Source organism: Patagioenas fasciata, chromosome 3, assembly GCF_037038585.1.
Source record: "Patagioenas fasciata isolate bPatFas1 chromosome 3, bPatFas1.hap1, whole genome shotgun sequence".
Taxonomy (NCBI): Eukaryota; Metazoa; Chordata; class Aves; order Columbiformes; family Columbidae; genus Patagioenas; species Patagioenas fasciata.
This window is the reverse complement of record NC_092522.1, coordinates 95,304,625-95,325,173: the sequence shown is the minus strand read 5'-3', so window position 1 is coordinate 95,325,173 and position 20,549 is coordinate 95,304,625. Positions and strand designations below refer to the sequence as shown.

Sequence of the window (20,549 nt, the reverse complement as noted above, 5' to 3'; positions counted from 1 at the left end):
CAATAACTTAATTCATATATAAGAGAACAGCTCATGCTTCTGACAGTAAACTTTGGTTTTTGCATTTAAGTCACTGGTGTTCAGTTACGGAATACACACCTAATCTGTATCTTGAGTTTGTTTCACATAGTATGTTTTATCATATAGTAAAACTATAAGTCACTTCCTTACAGGAAAGTGTCAGGAAACAGTTTTCAGAAATTCTTCATACTAAAGTCCAGTTTTCCAAGTTTCTCTGATCTGCTACTGTGCATTAACAGAAGACTACTCTCAATGGCTGCTGCCAATCATACACTGACAATACTATACTTATCAACTGCACTTTGTTTAATTGTTGTACTTCATTGGATTAAGGTTGTTGAATTGATGTATAATTTGTCCAGTCGTCACCAGGCTTTGAAAAAGCCATTCATAGCACAAGTATCTAAAACAATACACAATAAGTCAAACAAGCAAAGTTTAAGTCTGTTCAAGAAACACTATCAAAAATATTGTTTTCACATACTACTATTAACATAACTGTATTCAGCTTTTAAAGGACTATCACAAGTGTTTGGCAACTGACTTGTCAAAAAGCTTTGGAATACATCTTATCTTTTCAGTCATCTATTACAAGCTTCCAGTGGTGGCTCTCAACTGGTGAATCAGCAAGTTTGAACCATTACAGTAAAGCTTAAGCCAGAAGCAATTCTACAAGAAAACCCCACAAACCTCTACAGAAGCTGTAACAGTTCAATACCATGACCATGTGAATACCTGAAACAGTTTGTGTGCCAAATATGCCGCTGAATTTGTATTTTTACAAATTGGATCTGACTGCCACAGTAAAGGGAGCCAGAAAAACTACTATACTAGATTTCCAAACCCACCATTTCAGTAATAAATTGCAATATGCAAAGAGTTCATGAAAAACATAATTGAAGACACATCAAAATAAGGTATTTTCATTCAGTAAGATTTAACTTCTATTGAGCTAGGCATCGTCACCAACAGTTCTATTCCAATTTATTTGAACTTGTTTCCTTTTCTGCATCCAATGGCCCACAAGATAACAATGTTTGGGATATTCTTCGCATTCTGGAGTATTTAAATCAAGTTTAGATGCAAGTCTAAGCAGCTCTAAATAGAATATTGCATAGAACTCTTCACATCCTCCTTAAGTTTCATACCTTTCATGTTAACATCTATGAGCTTCTCTTCACAGTGTAAACAAAGCAAATGACCATTCAGATTAGCCATACCAAATGTGCTAATGACTATACTTTCCATGAAGTCATAGTTAACCCAATCCCCAAGTTCTTGCCAGTGTTCTCCAACAACCAAGTTCTAGGCAGGAATTTGTTAAATTGATTAAAAAACCTCACACAAAACAAAAACCAAACCTGGTTTAATGATATCATGTCATCAGGAAAATAATAGGGAAGAGTTTAGCCTAGATTTTTTGCAGCCCAATGTAGTAGAGTGTTGAATCATCTGGAAACTGGAGTAAAACAGGGCATGATGAAAGACTGAACCTTTTAAAGATCCCACTTACGTCTTAAGGCTCTCTTACTTCAAGCCAGCTCCTTAGTAACTTGAAGCTAAATATTATCCACCTCCTTTTGTATACATTCCCTCAACTATCAAACCAAAATGCTTCAATTCACTGAAAGCTTACTTGGTAGCAATTCAGTTATTTTTTAAAAAGTACCCAAGTAGCCAAAAACTAACTGTGATGAAAAATAAAGTCAATCGAGTATTTAAAAATGCCACTCAACTTCTTGAAGACAGCAAGAGGTAGATTTTGGTCTTTACTTCAAAAATCCAAAGATATACTTAGTTTCAAATGAGAAACATAAGGTTAAAAAGTTAGTTTTAAGATAATACTGCTTAACTAATTAAAACTTATCTAAGAGCTGATTAGCAAGTTACAAGAAAAACCTACTACCACTACCTATGTAAGCATGTTAAAAAGACTGATTCCTGTGGTTTAGTCTCATTTCAGATCAAATTAATGCCTTTCACATAGAACTCCATCAGCTCAAGCCCTACACATTCTTAGAAAGAGACTAGTGGCTATTAAACTAGTGGAAGAATCTAATAAGGTATATTTGTGTAAGCCTTTGCTAGTAAAGCCACCTTCCATTTCAGCAATTATCAATACAAGTCTGGAAAAAAAACCAACACAACAATCTTGTAAAAAAAAAAAAAGCAGAATGCAAAAGTTGAGTGAGATCAATGGTTAAAGCAGGAGTAAGTGTAACTGGGTATTGAAGACTCATCTGATCTTACTCAGTTATTTCTGTGGAAAAGCTTTCAATGTTCACCCTTACGTAAGAAATATGATAAGGTCAAATTTTTCTTTACTACATTTGGCTCTGTTTTTAGCTAAACTAAATCCCTCAAGCTGAAACTCAGCATGTGAAGTACGCCACAGGAGTTGCTTCTAGATTCAAGTCTCCCCTACCCCAGAATACATTCTTGACTCTTAAGGCATGGGCAAAAGCCACACTACAGAGGTAGATTGTGTTTCCAAGTTAAAGATTAAATATAAAATTTTAACCTGTGGGTGCAAGCCCATGTAAGCACCGCTAAAATATTCAGGCATAACTATTTCCTTCTACCTGTAAGCACCCCAGCAGAAGACCACAAAGCACATCAGCATGCCACACGTCAATAGCAAAAGAAAAATCAGAATCTTATTTACTTTACCACAGCAGTAAGATGCTAAAACGCCTTCCTCCATATGCATTAAGAGAGAAGTCATACTTGATCCAAGGAGGGGTCCCCCACTTACCCCCTCCACCATCCACCTGTAATACTAAAACTCTTCTTTGCAACAGCTCCAGTGTTTGCCGGACCTTGTGCCAGGTCACCTTAACTCACCACACATCACCATACATCTAGCAATCTTGCAGTATGGGTGGCCAATGGCGCCTTGGGCTGCATTAGAAAGAATGTCACCACCACATGAAAGAAGGTAACTATTCACCTTGACTCAATGAGGTCTCACCAGCACTTGGGAGTGCTGTGTCCAGTTCTTATCTCCCCAGTACAAGGGACACACATACCAGAGGGTCCAGCACAAGAGCAACAACAAATCATGGGCTTGAACATCTGAGAGAGCTGGGAGTGTCCAGCCTGGAGAAAAGGCAGCTTTGGCAGGGATCTTGTGCATGTGTATAAATACTTGTATCAGACCAAAGACTGTGGCAGACTTCTCAGTGATGACCAGGGAAAAGATAAAAAGGGAATGAGCACAAAGTGAAATATAGCAATTTAAATAAGAACATTTATTCTGCCTGCAGTCAGAAACTGTAACAGGCTACTCAGGTGTAGCAGGGCAGATATGTCAAACTCATTTTCAATGTAGGAGTAGTTACATCCATACAGTCCTAAAATTACATTCAGCCCTTTGCAGGCAACCGTGAGGTTGATGTGGCCTCCAGTGAAAATGAGTTTGACACCCCTGCATAGAGTCTCCATTATGTGAGATATTCAGAATCCAGCTGGAGACTGGCATAAATGAGCTGCTGCGAATAGGGAGCATATTGGACTAGATTACCTCTCAAGCACTCTTTCCAACCTCAGCACTTCTATGAGGCAAAGTAAATGCCAAGCAATTTTAAGGTTAGCACACCACAAGCATCCACCAAATGCCAACAATGGCTCAAGTAGGGGTGTGTAAAAAGAACACGAGCATGCTGCTGGAAACAGGACCCCTTCTAACACAAACACTACTATTTAAAGAGAGCATCCAGCTCTAATACTCCAGTGATAGTTCTCACACAAATTAAGCTATTGACTACAAAAAAAATTGAGCCAAGTTAAATCCAGGTGAAGCTAAAGCTTTATTTCTGCCAACTGAACCATGCAAGTCAGCAGATCTGTAGAGCTATCATGGTTCTCCTTGGGGGTTCTTCAGAGAAGACCTTAGGATATCCCCAAGTAGAGATTATAATACCTTAAGTCACTTCACAAGTCTGTCAGCTGGTCACCTCTACCTCAAATGGGAAACAATCAACTTTGGTTGCAGTTTTCCACTACACAGACATTATTTGAAGTCATTAAATAGTCAATGACTTCCAATTTATGCTTTACTAAAACAGCAAATTCTCAGACAATGCTGACTTGTAACAGATGTTTTGGATTAAAAACCTTAAGCTCTAATAGCATACTCTGCATCAACTCTGAAACAGGATCTGCATACACAACAAGATTCAGTATAAGACTCATTCCAGCATTTTCCATCCATTATGAATGCTCTGTTGGCACTTAGTACATTACTTAGTTCACCTTAAATGTGCTCTCTAAAAGTTACAGGCTTTAAATGCATTTCAAGACAAGATGTAATATTACAACTTGAGGGTAATTTTACCTACATGTAGCAGCACAAAGTCCAACTTATACTTACTGTTGCAACGGTTCTGCTATTTGATCTGTTCAAAACTCCTGTTACCACAGTAATTTAACAGGATGTAACAAAGGAAAAAAATCAAAAGCAACTTTGCATTTGCTTTTCCCAAGCAAAACCATTCCAAAACAAACCTCCTTGTTCATCCATCAGGTGAAGTCTTAAAACTGCCTGTAAGAATTTTTTAGTCAGAATTGAAAATTAAATGTATAGCTCACATAGTTAACTAGTAGAACATTGTTCTTCCTATTATACTACAAAGGAAACTTCAAAAGATTTGGCCAAGTTCCCATCAATGAGACAGCAGACTGATCATCTGGGGTTTGAATTTTATTTTTCAGAACTTATAAAAAAGGAAAAGCAGTATCTTTCATCATCTCATACAAGTTAGTTACCCAAGGGCAAGCATCTAATTGCCTGTTATTCTGCCCACTGAAAGGGCTGTTTATTCCCTGGAAAGCTAACCTTCAAACTCAAAGCTCTTGCAGCAGCAAACAGACAGTCAACCAAGTGACAAAATATATTCCCTTCCCCCTAACTCTCATGTGACCTTGTGGTATGACAAACTGTCTCAGCTTTCATTATTGCATTTCTATGGACTTCAGCTGTAAATCACAGACTGCTCTTTGCTCTGGTTCAGAGGTCCAACTTCCATTTCAAAACATTTTTCTGGGTTGTATCAGAAGCTTGAACACCCCCATTAGAAAAGTGCTTTGTGTTTCACTGTATAGCCAGTACAACAATGGTTCTCACCAGAGAATCAAAGCAATCTTCAGCAAGAATTCCTTTGTAAGGTTTGTTTTAAAGACAGTAGTTTTTATCTCAAGGCATAATGACTCATTTTCTGCTGTTTTGCACCACATCAGTACAAAGATACCTTAACTATGAGGAAGTTAGACCTGGTATTAGTCTTCAAGTAAACTATAGCAGTCCATTACGTTCGTTCTGGGTTTTTCTGCAACAGCGACTAGGAACAACAAATAGCAAAATGCAGTAGGCAGAAGGAACAAAAATATCTTCAAGAACTGTGAAGATTTCAAGCAGTATTAGAGATCAATATAGTCCCTCAAATCCTTCTGAGAGACTACAGGAGGCTCATGAATATTATATGATCAGAGGTCTCTTCCATCACACAACTTGTGCTCTTCCAGATGATACCATATACCAGTACACTGCATAACATCAATACTACTAAGATGCTTAAAACAATGCTTTGCTATATATTTCCTCACTTCTCCTGCTGAGAAGTCACAAGCTACTTCAGAAACTTCAAGATGAGCATTTATTCTCAAATATATTGTTCTCACATCTAATAAGAAAATCTCTTAAAATTATTTTTCATCCAGACTGCAATAACTTGTTTGTTTTGCCCAGTCAAAGTTAAGGAATAGAAAATGGTAGTGCATTTCAAGCCAGCAGACACTTCTTTGAAGCAGTCCAGTAAAAGCAGCTCACCACAGTAAGTGTCAATACTCTAACAGATTTTCCATTTATGTTCTGGCACACTGCTTCTCAAAAAAACAAAAAAACCCCACACTTATTAGGAGAGTTCTTCTATAGATGTAACTCCACAATATTTGTCAAGTACAGCTATGCAAGCCTTCCACAGTATTCAGACTGTCTCCTCCTAGGACCAGATCATTAAAAGACATAGTCACATGAGACTTGGACTTATTCATTTCCAGAATTCCAAGCCCTTGTCCGTGACTCTGTATGAAATACTTATGGTAAGCAGACAAAGCTCCAAGTTATACCAAGTACTATTTTGAATAAATTCTTACTCAATAACTTCTTTAACCTAGGAACCACCATACAGTAACTATTGCTGACTTAAGAAAACACTTCTATTTAAGGAAAAAAACAAGGAAAATTGGAAGATTAGCATAGATTTTAAAGCACACCCAAAGAGATGCCCACAGAATTTAGCAGCCCTTGCCACACTATAGTTAGGAGACACTTAACACATGCAGGTCAAGAGATCTTGGTATGCATCAAAGGAATACTGCCATCTACCCACGGGATTCTCTCACCATTTGCAAAACTTTAGCAGAGGACTGAACATGAAGCTGACTCCAACAGCTAGGATTCACTTCCTCGAGGAAGAGCTACAGAACACAGCTCCAGGTTACAGACGACTGTTTCAGCCTGACTCCTTGTGGTACAAAGGAAACTGCTATGGATGGTTTCCACTTATAAACCTTTCTGAAAAGGGTTTTCCTTCCAAACACAACCTGACATGCTGTTTTAGAGCACCTGCCAACCACTGATAAATCTTCAATCACTCAAGTACTGGCAGACACATTCCACTACAGTTGGTTTTATGAGAATTAACACACTAAGCCACTATGGCTTCAAAGCAATCAGTAGATTGGTTTCCTAAGTAAAGCTTTTAGGTTACTGAAGTCCCACTTCAAAATACAGCTATTTCAAGCTTCATTCTGAGAGTTACCTCATTTATCATTCTACCAGTACAAAGCCATTCTAACTTTTCTATCAGTCTAGCCAAGAAAGCAGCTGGGTATGAGAGAGAACATGGTTTGTGGGAACCAAGGTCTTCGTTAAAAAAAACCCCAAGTAAACAAATCAAACAAAACAACAACACAAAACACACATGCTTTTCTACATTACTGATGGCTTTCTCAGTAAATTGCAATACAGGTAGTACTATCCTAAAACATCAGTTTAAGCACAGCCTCCAAATTCTTGCTACAATTAGAAGTGACATGGATTGATGGGCAGTGACTAAGCATACCTACTACTCATACTATAAGTTGTCAATATAGCTACAAGAAGCAAATAAGATCTATACAGTTATCACTGCATTTTCAAGCGAGAGAAGAAAGTACTAGTATACACATTAAGTACAAAAGGAGATTTCAGTTCTGCTCATTCTGCTTATTTAAAAAAATAAACATGTCAAGATCAAACACTTTAAGACAACATGAGTAGAAAAAAATGGAATAGTATTACAAAAACTGGAAGAGTTGTTTAACTTATTCCTTCCCCATTTTCATGTCACTATGCTGTGCAACAGGACCAGGCACCAGACCTAATTATGCAGGAGAGGCATTAAGTTGTGCTTTTATATAGGAACGATGGAGACTTCTGAACAATAAGTTACCTATTACTGTTCACTTCAGTGTAGCTCTAGTTATAAAAATGAGTATCAATTCCTCATATAAAGATCACAAAAATACTTTTAAAAACATCTTTAAATCTCTACCACCATCTGGAGGATATGCTCTGAAACAAAGCAGTAGTTCTACAATATTTCAAGTAGACCTGTCTAGATAGGACAAAAGCAAAAGCAGTTTTTCATGTTTAAGCTCAAATTAATCAAAAAACTAGTTCAGGACTTATGAAGAGACATCTTGCTTTAAAAAGAGACTCAGCTCAAAACATCTTACAGAAATTCATCCATCAGTCTCAGAAATCCATAGAAAATGGTCTACAGAAGAGTTTGAAGACTGCTCCACATCAGGAGTTGTGAAATGCTTGGGCTGTTAAACAACAGCTTAGCAACCCAACGAGTAGAAAGTAAATACAAAGTAGTTCCACTATTCTATAGTGAAGAATCTTCGTGGAATATAAACTAGTATTTTAAAAGTCCCTTTTTGAAAACAGAAAAGTTTCTTACTGCTTTTGGCTTTAGACTTAACCTAGTCTTTAGACTTTCAAAAAAAAAATCTTCAAGCCTTCAGAAACCTGACCAAAAGAAGGCAACTACTCCCAAGCTCATATCAGCGACTGTGGCAGACATTCTACTCAAACTGTGATAAGCATCACTCTTTTATAGCTACCTCTCACATACATTCATTAGTAATAGAACTTCTCCTAAGTTTCATAAGGACAACTAAAATAAACTGATCTAGAATTACACAGAGGTGAATAGTTATTTCATTAGATTTCATTTCGGTTTCTTTTTTGCTTCGGCTTTGTTTAGGATATTGCCACTCCTGACTCAACTCCTTTATGCTCCTTTACAGTAGCTTTCTTTGAATATGGTAGTTGCTCAATCTAAACACTTAAAACAGAAGTGTTACAGTTGCACAAACTTTATACACAGTAGGCAAGTTTCACACTGCTGCATATGTTAAGTGCCATAAGAGTTACAGCAAAACCATGTGCTTCCCTTAACAGACCTCTAAATACACACACAGGAAACATGTTAACAGTAGATGATATGACAAAAGCCATTAGCCCTTCCATGAATTGGTCTTCAGTATGTTTTCATTTTTAGGGGGGCTCTTGAATATAAAAAAAAAGTTTCTGAAGGGTACTAAGTGTAAGACCAATATTTAACTAAAATGGGATAATCCAGTACAGCCCCTAAAAAATTCATGCCTTCACTTAAACGTCCTAATAAATAAATAAATAAATAGTTAAAAATACTTACTGTAGTATCCATAAAGTACAGTGTCTTCAATTTGTCTTGAAACATTAGCATCAGCCCAGTCCTAGTAATAAAGGACAGAAGCATTCAACACCAAATGAAACAAAAGACAACTTCATTTAATAATATTCTTATAAAACTGAAAAATCTGCTCTTATTTAATGCCTATGGAAAAGCATTAAGCATCCAGTTTGCCCATTTTAAGTGTTGAAATTTAAGTTAGAACCAATTCACCTAATAAAGATGATTAAGGAATATGCTGCATTTCAGTGAAAAGACACTGCAGTAGTATCCCCATTGCTTATACTCACTTTAGCTGTTGTCTCATACTTAAAGCTCTATTTTTTTGAGATTAAGAATCCTTAGATACCATATATTATATTGTCATGGCACAACTGAAATACAATTATTAATGAATATCATGTTCAGCAGCTAACAATTTACTTTGATTCTGTATTTAGTATTTAAGTGGCACTCTAAATACCTATTCCTATGAAACTGATTTTTGTTTTCTACATATCAGACAATGCTACTACTGACCCTAAAGCTCAATCTAAATAGCTTTTCAAGATGTTTTGTAAAAGACAACTGGAGTTATGGTTATTTGCAGTTCTAGCCCTTTTTTCTGGACTCTGAGCACTGCAGTAGACACTAAGCTTCAAAGTCAAGTCCTTGAAGGGACAGAGCTGTCCTCAGGATGAGTTTCCTACAAAACCCAAGATATGATAGCTTTGGAAGCAGCATGGTACCTTAGAAAATACTGCACAAACAAGCTATACGAACTGCCCAGCCCATTAGTTGGATGCATTGAATTATTTTATATTTAACACATTTACATTTGCCTTGCACATGCATATTTTCTGAAGGGTTGCAAAGCATTAATGGAGGAACTCAAGTCAAGGATCCACTACTTTTAAAGTAAATACCTCTCAATCAAAAAAGCACTAGTTTTATATCATTAAGGTTGACCCTGGGAATTGCTAAAAAGAACAACCTCAAAATCCCACTTGAGGCCAATATCCACATTACAGAATTTCACTCACAGAAACCGTACCACAAGCTAGAGTTTGGGAACACCTTCTAGAAAGAGAAATCAGATAATCAAGACAGAAAAGTTTGCTAGAAGTAACTCAATGAAAAGTGCAGAGTCAAATTTGACAAGCAGAATTAGCTTTGTTAGGACTTAGAGTTCAGAAGAAAAATGACTTCTGTACAATTAGCCCTTTCTAAGGTAAACCATGTATTTTTCAAATGTGGAAGTCTAGACATGTACAGTATAAAAAGATCCATATTCTTCTGAGAATGTCTAGAGCACTTCACTTCCTGTTACTACTATATTTGGCAACACTATGAGACAATGACTCATTAAAGAACACAAACACATGGTGAGATAGATATAAAAAATTGCTACTTATAAAAAAATCACTGGCTACAAAGTGCTAGCAAAGGTGCAAATGACTGCACATATAGGAATAAGCATAGGATCATTCCATAGACTGAAGATCTTACAAACTAGAAAGAACATAGAGTAGTTTTGGCAGCTCCCAAGTATGCTGCTATAAGGTCTCCCCAGAACTCTCTCCTTCTCAGGCTGAACTCCTACTCTCTTACCCTTTCTTCATAAGAAAGGTGTTCCAGCCCTCTGATTATTTTTTGTGGACCTGCTCTAACAGCTTCATGTCTTTTTTGTACTGTGGGCCATAGAGCTGGACACAGTATGTAGTGCACACATTGCATGCAGCATTTCTATCACAGAATAGCTGTAAGTGAAATTTATATATACAGATCCAACAGTACTGAGACATAAGAACAGAAAATAGCTTTTTATTATGATCAGTTTTAACTTGCAAACTTTTATTTTTAATAGTTGTCCACCCAGATTAAGCCATCATCTTTTTTCACAAGTATGAGCCTTTACTTTCTAATTTCACTAGTTCTTTTTCAGAACTACATCACTCAGCCCTGGGGAGTTGTTCAGAGAATGGAACTGAAAATGCAGCTCTAGATATGTTGGTAGTGGCACCCAGCCAGAAAGCTGAAGTCAAGTTCTTACCCATCCCTTTTTCCATCCCCCAGCAAGAGGAACTATTGGTTTCAGGAAGCTAAGTGTTTTGTAACATGATCAGTGGCAGCCCAATTCAGGGACTAGATCCAGAGGTACAAGTCTGTACAGCTTAAACATACCCCAGGATTGCTCAAGTCTTGCGGGATCTGCTCTACATGTAGTCAAGATCAAGAAAGTAGGTATCCAGAAACAAAATTCTTCCAAACCCAGCAATTTTGGAGACACATCAACATAACTGAATCAGTGAGAACAAAAAAAATCAGTACTGCCAAAGCTCCCTGCAATTTTTGTGTGTAGGCTTTTTTCTAGCTGGCAAGTGCAACCCTTTCAGTTGTTGTAAAGATGCATGCACTAATACAGAGCCTATGAAAAATGCAAGTGAGCATACTCTTTAAAGACTGCACAGGATAAGACGTGAAGAAACCTAACACTATCAGTTCTCTCAGAACTGCCTAAACCCCCATGGAATATGGGTTTGATGGCATAACAAAAACTTGATTTTTCTATTATCTCAGAAAATCAGCCCCACCTTCCTCCATGCTACTATATTAACACTTCCAGTAGAGCACTTTAAATCAAGCTTTTCAAATTCGCTGTTTGTAATAAATTAGATTATCATCCAAATGGAATTTGAATAGAAAAAAAATATACATGCATTTTGTCATCTAATCAGCAAAAACGATGAAAAATACTTGAGCAGAAGGGACAGAAGCAACACTTCAAGTTAAGTGTCTGTCAGGTACACAATAAGCCCATCTTCAAAGACTGTCAGGCTCAGTCCCAACAGCATTCCAGCTGAAAAATTTCTAGGCATCTGCATGAAAATACACCACAAAACAATTTGACTATAATAAGAATACATACACAGACTATTAAAGTGTTTAAATTGCCTAGTGTTAAAAATTAAGGAAAAGCATTGCTTTAATTATGCCTAAGGGAAAAGCAATACTGAACTGAACAGGTGGCACTATTTACTTCCAAGTAAGTAGTTGAAAAAGATCTCTCTTATGAGTAATGGAGACATTCAAAACCCACAGCAACCAAGAAAAGGCAAGGAAAACAACTGCAAGACCCAAAGTTTAAGTGGTACAGCCACTTTACAGGAAGAGGTAGCTCATAACTGAAACACAACAGGGCTTTAACTGCCAAAAAAACGTTTCAACTCTGTGAAAGCATTAATAACATTTCTAGCAGGATACATATGTAGACATTTAAAACACTGTAATTTTTTTGCTCAAATTAAGTTGTGCACATAACCAGAGTAATATGCTATAATGTGTGTTTCCCAGCATATTAAAATATTGAGATGTTATCTTTCAATGTAAGACCTAAAGATGCAAAGATGCGTGAATTTCATCATTGTCTACATGTGCCTGAATTTACCAACTCTGCATTACCCTCCACAAGAAAAACCCGTAACGCAAGCTAACTTAATAGTATATCCTATCTTTTATGTCAGCTTTCAGTCAGCTGCTGAAGTCCCACATTTACACAAAGTAAGGAAGTAAAAACCCATATTCTTACTGGCAAATTATCCATGTGCACACATCAGCAGCAACTCAAAAGCAGTAACCAGTTCATATGAGTCACTTTAAGAGCTAGTAACAGTTGAACTGCCTTGTTCAAAGCAAGAAACATTGCTACCTAGCAAGTGTCAGAGTTCTGACATTATCAGCAGCAGTGCTGATATATAATGTTGATAGGTATATGAATCTACTGGACAAGCACATCCAGGACTCTGTTGGGAACTCATCTGGACAACCTCTACATCTAGTGTCCTTTCTTCTCCAACCATTATGGCCCAAGTTTAGAATATAAGCAGCAAATACCTTAGAAGTACACTAGATTAGTAAGGTGAGAATTCATTACTGCCTTCAACAGCAGCTTAAGATGTGTAAATGTGACCACAAATTCTCTTAAGATCTGCAGAATTCAGGCACTCTGCACTGTTCCGCCATACTTCATTCTGTTTCATGTAGTTGAGCAAGCATACATCATATCACCTTTAAAATACTTGTAACAACACATCGTATTGATATTGTATACCTTACACCAAGTCATGTTGAAGGATCCAGGAAATCTAAATGCAGTTGCAAGTGTAAAAAGTAAATACATTAGTAAAATTTCAATATGTAAATACAGATATTAAAAGGCAGTTTAAGACTACGACACTTTCAGTTTACCTAAATGCTAACATCAAAGCAAAGCTTCCTCAAGAGATTCATTTTATAACTCCATTCACAGCAAATTAATTATGAAAAACACTTGCTTCCCCAGTAATCGCTAAGCAGTCTTTCTTCTCCCAGCAATTGTGTCCAGTTAATGACTTCCATTAATATATTTCAACAGAACAGTACTATTCCAACTGTACAGATAGCTTCCCTGAATGGAAGCAGTATAAACTAATCTGACATTTTCAGCCATCCCCACTTTTTGGTGAAGGAATGGCCACAAATTTCATTATTTTTGTCTCTGTTAAGAGGGACACTCCTGCTGTTATTGCTGGACCCTGCAATAATTTAATGAGTACCCAGGGAAGACAGGTCCCACTCTCCACAAATGTACTTTACACCACTTCAAGCTCTATTAACATTCCAGGTTTCAGTATTTGCTATGTTTTATCACAAGCAGATGGAGCTGTCATTCTGCTGAATAGCCTCTCCCAAAGCTTAGCGAACAAAAAGAAGATACAACATCAAAGACTGAAGAGTGGGTCCTAGTATGGTTACATATAAAGACATTTCATACCTAGGTCTCAGATCTTCTAGCCTATTACCTCCAAAGTGGGTCAGAGCCAGGATTTCAACTGCCAAATAGAGAGCAACATGCAGAAACATTCATATCTCCATCACATCTGGCTACCATTAATATTTTAGCCAAGTATTGTTACTTCACAAGTAGTAATTCCTACTCTGCACTGGAAGCATGGTCTCAGTCAGTAATGATTTCTCAGCTAACACCTTCCTAGAACAACAAGAAAAAAAATCTAACATTTCTAGTGGTTCTCTATTCTGAGCAGCTACACAATGAGTCTCCTCCAAGATCCAAAACAACTTAATAGAACAGTCTGCAAAAAGGATCTCCCATTAAGCAGATGCTACTCCTCAAATCATTAAGGAGACAACTGGCTTTTAACAGTTCAGGCAGACACCTAAGGTTTGTGAGGTGTTCAATCTAATCAGATTGACAGAAATGCCACTGGCTTTTAACTTTGTACAGCAGCAAGAATTCACACATTTCAAAAAGAACAGTTCAACACCTCCCCTGCCTTCTGCTGCACCACCAACAGAACAAAAAGAGATTGTGACGATAACATCCTTGCTTCAAGCAGTCTTCCTGCTGCAAGACAGCATCAGCACATTCTAAATATTTGAGACTTGTAGGTCAGACCCAGAGGTCTTGAGTTCAGGCAGCAATCTTAAGTCTCTAAGCTAGGGTGAGTTTTTCTGTTCCTAAGTACTTTTTATATATCAAACAAGCTTTCAGATCAAACAGATCAGAACCAACTGAATATAATTCAAGTACATTGCACAAAATAAAGCACTGTCCAGGTGAACAGGCAAAACGAAGATAAAAGTGGTGCTGGTGAACACTATCAGAACTTTCCTTACTAGGTAATACTCAAGTTCTTTTGATTAGTACTAAAACCAAAAGCCTGCTTTCCTATTTAATAGCACTATGAATCAAAGTAATCCCAGGCTCCAGAAGAGGTGTTGTTGCAATGAATTCTATTGTGCATAGGACTAATTACCACATAAGTTTATGCATTGCTCCTTTCCTAAAGGACTACACAACTACTACGCAAAACCTTCTAATACCAAAACTGCTCAGTGCACTCACTATAAAACCTTTAAGATAACATTTGTCAAGTCTCAGAAAACAAGGTGAGAGACACCAACAGGTAACGAATACTACAAGCCACTTGTCTATAGCAAAGAATAACTTATCTTAATTGAAAGGTGTATGAACAATACAGTAAGTTTAACAGTCCTGTTGAAACAGGCAAAAGTTCAAGAGTAACAAAGACTGACCAAGGTATAGTACATGGCCCTTGACAGGGAAGACACCTCAGAACACATGATGAAAAAGGACTATACAACCTTGCTTTAAGTGAATTCATCCAGAGAGCAGCATCATTTTGACAGGCTTCAAGAAAAGTAATCCGCCAGGGTACTACACTTGAGACAATTAAGCCAATCCTTGTAGCCAGAACAACTACTTTTACTTGCCACTGAACATACGATTGACAAATAGAACTTTGAACCATCAGACTGTACTTTCAATTTAACCTCTGCTTCTCTCAAGTTCGCTACACATTTGAGTATCTACAACTTGATAGTAGGGTCGGTCACACTAAAAATGAACTGAAAGCCCACAAATAGTACTTTTTTTGTGTAAATTGAGCATCCCTGATTTTCTCATCTCTCTAACACTGATACTGGGAATTACACCTTGTTTACCTAGGATCTGGATAACTGACAGTACTCTTTTGGCATAAGCTCTGAAATCATCCAGTTGGAACATTTTTGATGAACTGATGATTTATCTACAGAGATTATTATCCACAACTGCTACCTGGATCTGCCTCAAAAATTCACTGAGAATAATCTAGGGAAGACTTAACTCACTCCGGCCACTCAGGACAACAGATTCTTGCCAGAGTCATAGTCCTTCAGACCCCACCATCAGATATATGGTCTTGGATGTGCTGGATTTCAAAGAACAGTCAAAAAGAAGGGCAGTAGTCTCTCTGAAATATTCTGAATCCAATCCAGTCTGTCCTACTTGTGAAGCAGTACCAGAAAAGAAACACTGTCCTGGGTAACATGTGCTAAAAGCTTTAACAGTTCATCAGGAGCTCACATTAGGGTGCTGTCAACTTCCTAACTTCACATTACTCCTAAACAAAAATTACCAAATGAATAAAGCTGTGTGTTTATATAAAAGTTTGTGTGTTCTGAACGACTTCAGGTCCACTCAACTTTATCAGAAAGGCCATGTTAATATTCACAATTTCAACATTTTTGTTGAATTAGATCTATTAATATTGTAATATATTACTATTATTATTGCTCTAAAGCTACAAAGTCATCCAGCTGACCTGTAAAAGAGAATGAGGTATTCTTCTGCAAGGCAGAATGAAGCAATTTTATTTCAACAGACCATCGGCAGCATCTAACAAACATCAGGCGCTAAGCAGGACCAAGAAGCCTCAGAGTTACAAAGATGATTAGGGGCCTATAGCACCTTCCTTATGAGGAAAGACAGAGAGATGGGTCTGTTCAGCCTGAAGAAGAAAAGGCTGAGAGGGGATCTCATCAACGTTTATAAGTATCTCAAAGGTGGATGTCAAGAGGACAGGACCAGACTCCTTTCAGTGGTGCCCAACAACAGGATGAGAGGCAACAGGCACAGACTGAAGCACAGGAGGTTCCATCTGAATATGAGGAAAAACTTTACTTTGAGGGTGCCAGAGCACTGGAACAGGCTGTCCAGAGAGGTGGTGGAGTTTCCTTCTCTGGAGACATTCAAGCTGCGCCTGGACGCATTCCTGTGTGATCTACTCTGAGTGAACCTACTTTAGCAGGTGGGTTGGACTGGATGATCTCCAGAGGTCCCCTCTAACCCAAACCATTCTATGAATCTGTGAAGCACGCACAAAGGTACTTTAAATAAATGAAAGCTTTACCACAAGCATTAAAGCTTGCTTTCAGGTACAATTTTTAAATAGAATCTACCCAGCCCAGGATATCACAGTATGTGGTCATTAAATAATAAGGTTTTTCTTGAGCTAGATTTAAGCAGAGTAATTCTTTCTATTTATCATGCTTCTTTGATTAAAACTGTGTCTTGGTTTTGTTAAAAAACAAGTTTCTCTTTTAGTGAATTTGCCTGTCAGCTAAAGTCTTCATATTAGCTGCATTTTCCTGGAGAACCAGATAGATGTTTTGGTAAACATAGCAATGGAATGCTAACTTATTGATAATGACAGATTCACATCTCACCAGAGGGGCATCGAGAAACAGGTGACCAAGAAACTGACCAACTACCAACTGTGTATAACATTCCATTCACATGAATACTTCATATAGAAGTAGGAGATCACGAGGATCTCATCTCTTCTTCTTTTCCTTTCTGCTTATGGCCAACATTAGGAGAGGATCTTGCTAGTCATCCCTGCAAACTGAGACCTAGTGAGAGACTGAATCCAGCTCCAGTTGGCTCCAGAGTCCAATCCAGGACTTTGGGTGCTGGCTCTGCAGTTGCTGAGACTTTCAAGATTGGTTTTGTATATTTTGTATTATTTTCTCTATTCTTATTAGTAGCATTAGTAAAACATTTTTAATTTTTCCAACTGTCTTCTCTCTGTCCTCTTCCTCCTGATCACCTGTCCTTAGTGGGAAGGGGGGAGAGGGAGGGGTAAAAGGGGGAAGTGAGGGGGAGAAGAGGTTAACAATACATCTGCCAGGGTATTGTCACCCCACAATCTAAACCCTTGACAAACTGTAGTGACTGCACAAGCACATTTGGCTCCTCACAGGTTTGTTTTCTCAAATTGGAGAATGCATACATGAACACAATAGGTCTCCTTTGCAACAGGAAATTCTGCATACCTCCAGCAGATATAACTAAGCCCATCCAAAAAAGGCATGACATTGTTATTTATCTAGATAGTCAGGCTCAACATGTCTTAATATTCAGTATTATTCTCATTGTAGTATCATGACATTTCAAAGGTCTCTTCCACCTCCTACATCCATTTTAATTCTGAGCAAACTAGATCTGAAGAGACAAACCTTTAACAGTAAGATTGAACAATAGCTTAATTTATTCTGTATTACCACTGAGTGTTAAACACAACAAAATTTACATCACAGCTCAATTCCAAAGGTGCCAAAAAGCACTGGATTGGCTGCAAGCTAGCTCTGAAGCATTACCAAGGATCTGGCAGGACTTAGATTTTTCTTTTGGAAGCAGGGCTAGCAGGGTACACAGTCTTTGAGTCCAGTGTGCAAGCATCTATCATCTGTCCACTTATTAGTTTCAGGATCATGTATTTTAGTATAGATCTAGGTAGGTTCCAAACTGAACTAAGCTATTATTCAAATTATTAATATGCTCCAGTTTGACCTGTTTTTAATGGTAGTGTCCTTACAAAGACACTTGGTCATTACCTTCAAGAAGCCTCCTTGAAAATCAAAAAGGTCAATGATTTAAACAGGGGGAAGAACTCTTAGAGCAGTGCACAAAGCAGACTACAGTAAGTACTCATCATTTTGTACAGCAACCCCCTACAGTTTTAGTTTATAAAAACAGTAGTTCAGTTAAGGCAGTATCAGTCAAAACATACTACTGTATTCCCTTCCCCCAAGGGTTTTTCAAGTTTTCCTTTGTTTAAAAAAAGTGCTTATTAACTCAGACTCTACACTGTGGGTAGATTAACGCAGTAAACCTTTTTAAGTCTTTATGTTTCACTATTAAAATAATCTTAAACTGCAAATGGGCATTAAAGTCTATTTTTGAACAAAGGGGCAACAAATTCCATTCCACAAGACCCCGCTATGACGTACTAAAAACAACATTTAAGAGACATTTTCAGAATGGTATATTTGCTCCTTTTAGCACAATAGAAAGAATGAGTGTTTGGAAATAAGTAGAATATAAAAAGTAAAAAATGAAAACTGAAATCTAGATCACATAACAAAAAGAGCTCAGTGTTGTTTTCACAGTACTAGTTCCCAGCTTTCCAAAAAACTCTGGCACTAAAACAGGTACTAGCATTAAACACTTTGACAACCCAATAACTTCCTCTTTCAATACAATTGTTTCTTTTGAAGAGACAATTAACATTCTCAGAAGTCCATACCTTAAATGTACCATTTGGATTTTTCATATATGAAACCAAAAAGATGTCCACTGGTAGCAGCGCTGATGAGATAAGAGCAACTGCCAACGCGAAGATAGCTGTTATGGTAGAAATCACTTCACTTTCCCGCCGACTCTGGTACTTGCGTACGTAAACCCAGCAGAAAATTAGAATAGCCTGAAACACACAGGGAAAGATAATTACGAGTTGTGTAATAAGGAAGTCAGAAAGCAGGTACTGAAATCACACCCTGTGTGTTGGTATTGTCGACTAGCAGAACTTCTACACACTTTTTATCTGAGCCCTAAACATCAGTGTTACACTCACCACACACAACTCACTCTTTGTGCCCTCGCTAAGAAGAGCCAGGGAACAAGGGCCGCGCTCGCTCAACGAGCAGGGCAAACCACAAACAAGCACGGGGCAGGACAGCCCCGGCTTAGGGCTCTGCTAGGCCCTGCGGCACCGCCGCGGCAGGAGCTGAAGGGAAGCGCTGTCTGCCGGGCAGGCCGGGGGGCACGGGCCGAACAAGGAGGCCAAGCGGGAAGCCCGGAGCTGGAACAGCGAGGGGCCGAGGAAGGAGGGGCAGCCAGCCCAGCTGGGGGCACCGCAGGAGAAAGCGGGGATCCCGACAACCCCGGGGCGGGTAGGGCTATGTGACTGGGGCAGGCACCGGGCCGGCCGAGCCCCGGCCCCGGGAGAGCAGCCTCTCACCAGCAGCGCCAGGCCGAAGAGGCACCATCCCGTCAGCAACTCGGAGGCGGCCGCCGCCATCTTCGCTTCCGTCAGCAACAACAGAGCCGCCTCCTAGGGCGGTGACTTTTAAGGGCGGGCGCACTTCACCATGGCGACCGGATCGACAACTGCCGAGCGCGCGGAGCGTGACGTCATATGTGCGTGACGGTAGCAGCTTTCGCTTTCGTTAGCAGCTGGCGGCTCCTGCCCCAGCCCGGCATGTCCCGCCACCGGCAGCAGTGGCTCGTCACGCAGGGACTGTCCGGCGTGTTAGTTTGTGACGGGAGAGACGCGCGGCTGGAGGGGAAAGGTGACACTAGCTGCCAGCCGCGCGCTGCCGGCAGCACCTCCCGTGGCCGGGGTTCGCCGAGGGGCAGGAACGGGGCGTGGGTGGGGGCGGTCCTGGGTGTATCAGGGTGATTCCGTCCGCCTCGCTGGGCGGGCAGGGGCGGAGCGTGAGCCACGGCGAGGGGACCTGCGGGTGTCCTCACCCCCTCCTCTCGCCTGGGGTCTGTCTGTCCTTCCCCGGGCAGTGGCAGGGCAACGCTCGGTCCTGGGGACTCCAGCAAAGAGGGGGTTGGGTAAAGATAAATTGTGCACTAAGAGGTGTCAGACGCTTCCAACTCGTTGATTGTTGCTTTTCTCCGCAAAAGTAACCTACGGTATTTCCCTCCATCACATCTAATTTCCTGAAGGTGCCCAGCAGGTGTGTGAGTGTCAGTGTGTCGTGTCCCTGCGGACACACATTGGGGTGGGGCACACCGCGTGACGAGGGCGGTGCGCACGAACTCGGGGACGAAGCCGTGAGGGCGGGAACGTGGTGACCGCGGGTGTTTCCGCCTGTTGTGAGAGGAACGTGCTGGTGAGCCGGGTGAGGGGCGCGGGGACTCGGGTCGTTTTGGAGCCTTGTGAGAAGAGACTGTTCGGTGGGAGGGGACCTTGGCCCTCGAGCAACAAGCTTCCAGCTGCTGTGAGGCCACTGCGGGTGACGAAGTTGATTAAGGTAGTGGAGCATCTCCCTTATGAGGAAAGGTTGAGGGAGCTGGGTCTTTTTAACTTGGAGAAGTGGAGACTGAGGGGTGACCTCATTAATGTT

General features: G+C 39.6%; 1 protein-coding gene across 1 annotated transcript in view; it reads right to left on the bottom strand.

The window, feature by feature from the left end:
• LMBRD1 (LMBR1 domain containing 1) overlaps positions 1–19,541 on the bottom strand; it is a 75,426-nt gene extending 55,885 nt beyond the window's left edge. The window contains exons 1-3 of the mRNA XM_065835892.2: positions 19,433–19,541; positions 18,719–18,895; positions 8,790–8,850 (exon numbers count right to left, since the gene is read on the bottom strand). Of these exons, the coding sequence (XP_065691964.2) occupies positions 8,790–8,850; positions 18,719–18,895; positions 19,433–19,492 (298 nt within the window). The 5' untranslated portion in view covers positions 19,493–19,541. The remainder of the gene's footprint in view (positions 1–8,789; positions 8,851–18,718; positions 18,896–19,432) is intronic.
• Between the last annotated feature and the right edge of the window lie 1,008 nt (positions 19,542–20,549).